At 44.7% G+C, this 6,049-nt stretch overlaps 1 protein-coding gene across 3 annotated transcripts in view; it reads right to left on the minus strand.

Annotated features, from left to right (window-relative positions):
- The window catches only part of MYOCD (myocardin), a 93,148-nt gene that overhangs the window by 6,617 nt on the left and 80,482 nt on the right, over positions 1-6,049 (minus strand). For all 3 annotated transcript variants that reach the window (XM_010842994.1, XM_010842992.1, XM_010842993.1), the window contains one exon: positions 2,855-2,912. In XM_010842994.1, coding sequence (XP_010841296.1) covers positions 2,855-2,912 — 58 coding nt within the window. The remainder of the gene's footprint in view (positions 1-2,854; positions 2,913-6,049) is intronic.

Below are 6,049 nucleotides of genomic sequence, written 5' to 3' on the forward strand. Positions count from 1 at the left end.
GTCTCCTGGTCCTTCCTCCTCATCCACAAAAAACTACTCCCTGTTCACTGCCTTTCTTCCACTTCAACTCTTGTCATTCTCCGTGACTTCAGCATCCCAGAAGTGACTTGTTGTCCAGGGGGCCTCTCTGTTCCCTGATACCCCATCCCCCCCAGTGCAAGTGATGCTGCCATTGCCACTCTGCTGGACACACCCTGGACCTTGTGGCCCCAAACACTGCATCCTCTGAAAGTCCCGTTTCAATCACCATTTCCAACTCCCTGTCTATCGCCTCCCACTCCTCAAGTTCACTTCATAAGGACCCTCTGATAACAAATTCTCAGCCATTTTGAGTCACCCCAGTCTACTGACTCCACGAGTTTCTCACCATCCATCAGCTTCTTCTGATTTTTATTTATTTTGGCCAATACATGCGGCATGCGGGATCTTAGTTCCCTGAACCAGACATCGAACCTGTCTTCCCTGCAGTGGAAGCATGGCATCACAAGCACTGGACCACCAGGCAATTTCCTCGCTTTTACTCCTTTCCTCGTGCAGTCTGTACTCTTGATCCACCACTCTAATTACTCTCACATATATCCTCAATCCCCCTGCCCTTTCCTTCCATCACCGTATTCCCTTGGCAAAACCCCACACCTGGATGAATCTAACCGTCTGTTTTCTCCGAGTCCTTCCAGGATTGGTTGGACTTTTAAGAAAAAAATTGCACAATGAAGTTGCCCAGTTCATTTTTAAATTCATGATGTTAAGTCGGCACTTAATACTGCCTAGTAGGGGGCTTCCCAGTTGGCGCTAGTGGTAAAGAACCTGCTAGTGGTGAAGAACGGCCATCTCCATTGTAAGATGTGAAAGACACAAGAGACGTAACAGACGCAGGTTGGATCCCTAGGTTGGGAAGGTCCGCTGGAGGAGCCCGGCAGGCTACAGTCCATAGGGTTGCAGAGTCAGACACGACTGAAGCGACTTAGCACGCATGCATTCAGGCACAGAGAGAGGGTGATCCTGCTGTTGCTTCTTTCTTTCTTTTTTTTTAAAATTTTATTTTATTTTTAAACTTTACCAAGTTTTGCCAAATATCAAAATGAATCCGTCACAGGTATACATGTGTTCCCCATCCTGAACCCTCCTCCCTCCTCCCTCCCCATACCATCCCTCTGGGTCATCCCAGTGCACTAGCCCCAAGCATCCAGTATCGTGCATCGAACCTGGACTGGCATCTCATTTCATACATGATATTTTACATGTTTCAATGCCATTCTCCCATATCTTCCCACCCTCTCCCTCTCCCACAGAGTCCATAAGACTGTTCTATACATTGTTTCTTGTGATCGATTCATCACTGTTCTTCTTTCCTGGAATTTCCCAGGCTCCACTCCCACACCCTGTTTGCAGACCTTGCCACATACTTCATTAAAAACATAAGGGTATCTTCACTGCTATATTTAAACTGGATAATCAACAAGGACCTACTGTATAGCACAGGGAACTCTGATCAGTGTTATCATGTGGCAGCCAGGATGGGAGGGGAGTTTGAGGGAGAATGGATACGTGTATATCCATGGCTGAGTCCCTTTGCTGTTCACCTGAAACTTTCACAATGTTGTTAATTGGCTATACCCCAATACAAAATAAAAAGTTTAAATACAAAATATAATGGTGTCTGATAGGAACCTGCTCATCTTTCCATCATGAAACTTAACAACAATACAGACATCTATGCCCATGTTTTTCTTCACTTTTGTTACAAGGGAGGAACTGCCTATTTCCTTGCATGATGCCCATCTCTCTTGCCAGACAGCAAACCCCCTAAAGGTGGTGGTTTGCCTGGTTCAGCGATGGACCTAGTCCGATGCCTGGCCACTTTCTCTCTGAAACTTTCAATGCTGTCACTTAAGCGCTCAGCACTGAAGAATTGATGTTTTCGAACTATGGTGTTGGAGAAGACTCTTGAGAGTCCCCTGAACAGCAAGGAGAGCAAACCAATCCTAAAGGAAATCAACCCTGAATCCTCATTGGAAGGACTGATGCCGAAGCTCTAGTACTTCAGTCACCTGATGCAAAGAGCGGACTCATTGGAAAAGACCTTGATGCTGTGAAAGACTGAAGGTAGGAAGAGAAGGGAATGATACAGGATGAGATGATTGGATGGCATCACTGACTCTATGGTCATGAGTTTGAGCAAACTCAGGGAGATCGTGAAGGACAAGGAAGCCTGGCATGCAGTAGTCCATGGGGTGGCAAAGAGTTGGACTTAGGGACTGAAAAACAGCAACAGCTTGAGGGCTCCAATATGGAGTCTTTTCTTTTTATCCACACATTCTCCTTACATGGTCATAGTCACTTGTGTGCTTTCAGATTTTAGGCACAACTGTGTAACTGTTTAAAAAGAAATAAACGAATGACTTACAAGGAGGCAAAAAAGAACACATTGACCACTGTCACTGCTTGAATGACATGTGAACATGAAGGGCCCATCGGTGGGAGATTCATTTTGAGCAGACTTGCTTTACCTGCTTCCTTCTTCTCATAATAAGAAGAGAGGGACGTTGGGATTAGAACAGTAGGGGAAAATGGTTTAGCAGGAAAAACATTTAGGAAAACAAGGACCAAGCTGAAAGATGAAAACTGTTAAAACGATTGCTGAAAAGTTTTCTGAGGAAAATGGGACAAAGGTGATGAGGGGTCACCCTCTAGGACTTCTTTTATCTGCTCCAAACATGGACAGGAGGCTCAGAGGCAGAGATGTTCTACCCCGACATGGCTCTTTAGTCCAACTCACAGTGAGCATCTGACCTTGGCCCTGAGAGTCCACACCCTAGAGTGCACACAGGGGCAGAGCATCCTGATGTCTTACCTCCACTTTCAATGAGGACATCCAGGAGTTCGTCCATCTGCTGGCTCCGGGTCATTTGCTGTTGCCAATTAACCAAAGGAGAACAGAGAAATTAAAACGTAGCGACTGCTTCTGTAGGAAATCATCGGAAGCAGTATGACAGGTTCTTGAATTAGGTTTGGTTAGTAGTGTTTTTTTTTTTTTTTAAATTGTGGTAAACTATAAACAACATAAAAATTTACCATCTTAACCATTTCAGAGTACAGTGTGCAAATCCACTAAGGTCATTCACGTGGTTGTCCAACTGGCACCACCGTTCAGCTCTGGAGCTTTTTCATCTTGCAAAACTGCAACTCTGACCCCACTGAACACTAACTCCCCACCCCCTCCTCCCTACAGCTCCTGGACACCACTGTTCTGTTCTCTGCTGCTGTGGATTTGATGACTCTAGGTATCTCATATAAGTGGACTGATACAGTATCTTTGGGGCTTTCCTAATAGTTCAGTTGGTAAAGAATCTGCCTGCGATGCAGGACAGCCTGGTTTGATTCCTGGGTAGGGAAGATCCGCTGGAGGAGGGATAGGCCACCCACTCTAGTATTCTGGCCTGGAAAATTCCATGGACTGTATAGACCATGATGGGGTCGCAAAGCAGACACGACTGAGCCACTTTCACTTTCACAGTGTCTTTCCCTTTGTGGCTGGCTTATTTAGCTTAGTTTGGCCACTTCATGCGAAGAGTTGACTCAATTGGAAAAGACTCTGATGCTGGGAGGGATTGGGGCAGGAGGAGAAGGGGACGACAGAGGATGAGATGGCTGGATGGCATCACCGACTCAATAGATGTGAGTTTGAGTGAACTCCGGGAGTTGGGATGGACAGGGAGGCCTGATGTGCTGCCATTCGTGGGGTTGCAAAGAGTCGGACATGACTGAGCGACTGAACTGAACTGAATGTCTTCAAGGTTTTGCAGCAGGAGTCAGACTCTCCTTCCTTATTAACTCTGAGTAATATTCATTGTGGGGCTTCCCAGGTGGCCCTAGTGATAAAGAACACCTGGCAATGCAGAAAGTCTCCTAAGAGGCTTGGGTTCAGTCCCTGGATGGGGAAGATCCCCTGGAGGCAACGCACTCTAGTGTTCTTGCCTGGAGAATCCCATGGACAGAGGAGGCTGGCGGGGTATAGTCTATGAGGTTGCAAAGAGTCAGACATGACTGAAGCAACTTAGCATGCAGGCATAATATTCATTATTCATTGGATGTATACAATATGTATTTCATTTATCCATTCATCCTTCAATGAACACTTGGGTTGGTTCCACCTTTGGCCTTCATGAATATGGATGTTAACTGGCTAAAGATTTTGGTAGCATGCGTTTTTGGACAGGAAAACTACTAAATAAAACGATCTGACACAACAAGAGAAGGGGGGAAAGGAGGCAGAATGATCCCTAGCCCAGAGTCATTCAGAGTAAATTCAGTTGTTTGAGAAGTTCCCATTCCAGGAGATGGGCACCTTAATATATAAATAGGATGGCCATTTTTATCACTTTGAAGTGACTTGGCTAGGACGCAAAATAAGCCTCAACAATCAAGCATCTTTTCTGATCACAACGTTAATTGTGGGGAAGCCCCACAATGAATATTACTCAGAGTTAATAAGGAAGGAGATTCTGACCCCTGCTGCAAATTAATCAGAGAAATTAATCAGAAATTGATCAGAGAAAAAGCAATGGAAAAAAATGCTTATTTGGAGGCTAAACAACATGCTACTAAAACATGAATTGGTCAGTGATGAAATCAAAGAGGAAATTAAAAGATACCTAGAGACAAAGAAAAGTTGGACTTAGTCTAAAAGTTGGACTATAAAGAAAGCTGAGCACTGAAGAATTGATGCTTTTGAACCGTGATGCTGGAGAAGACTCTTGAGAGTCCCTTGGACAGCAAGGAGATCCAACCAGTCCATCCTAAAGGAAATCAGTCCTGAATATTCATTGGAAGGACTGATGCTGAAGATGAAACTCCAATACTTTGGCCACCTGATGAAAAGAACTAACACATTGGAAAAGACCCTGATACTGGGAAAGATTGAAGGTGGAAGGAAAAGAGGGCAACACAGGATGACATGGTTGGATGGCATCACCAACTTGATGACAAGAGTTTGAGCAAGCTCTGGGAGTTGGTGATGGACAGGGAAGCCTGGCGTGTTGCAGTCTGTGGGGTCGAAAAGAGTCAGATGTGACATAGAGACTGAACTGAACTGAGAGACAAATGTCAATAAAAACACAAGCATGCAAAATCTATGGGATGCAGCGAAAACAATTCTTAAGAGGTAGTTCATAGGGATACCGAAATTCCTTAATAAAATAAGAAGAATCTCAAATGAACAACCTAACCTATCATCTAAAACAGTTAGAGGGACTTCCCTGGTGGTCCAGTGGTTAAGACTCTGCACTCCCAATACAGAGGGTGTGGGTCCTATCTCTGGTTGGGGAATCAGATCTCTCATGCTGTGCAGTGTGGCCAACAAAAAGCAACTAAGGAAGGGGGCTGGGGAAAAAAAAATTAGAAAAAGAGCAAACAAAACCTAAACTCAGCAGAAGGAAGGACATTAAAGATCAGAGAGGAATTACATAAGATAGAGATGAAATAACAATAGAAAAAAAATCAATAAATCCAAGAGCTGGTTCTTTCAAACAGAGAACAAAATAGACAAACCTTTGGCTCACCAAGAAGGATGGACCCAAATAAAGAAAATAAGAAGTGAAGTGACTTGGATCTGCCTCCCGTCTGGGTGCTGGGGATGTGGCTCCCGTTTCTCTGGCTCTCCACTGCACTTGTAGTGAACACAACTTCCCCTCTGGCTCATCTGAGTTAAGTAAGCTCTGTCTGTGGAAGTCCAGTTTGCCTGGCCCTCTTCTTTTCTTTTGAAACCACAAAGGATCCATTTGATGTTTACAGATACCAGGGCATGGGAATGAGGAGGACAAAGGCATACACGGATCTCAGTCCCTGGGATCACTGAGTTTGGAAGCTAGGAAGAACCTTAGAAACAGTTGCCCCAGCATAACTCTCATGTGTTAATATTTGAGTACGTATCTTGTGTCAGGACAATGCGATCAATGCTATGTCATCTAGCACCCTTATCTAGTAGATATCGTCTTCATTTCACAGAAGAGAAGTTGAATTCTTGACCAGTGTTTGTGGCAGTGGCAGC

The sequence above is a fragment of the Bison bison genome, unplaced genomic scaffold (genome assembly GCF_000754665.1).
Source record: "Bison bison bison isolate TAMUID 2011002044 unplaced genomic scaffold, Bison_UMD1.0 scf7180017864180, whole genome shotgun sequence".
NCBI lineage: Eukaryota > Metazoa > Chordata > Mammalia > Artiodactyla > Bovidae > Bison > Bison bison.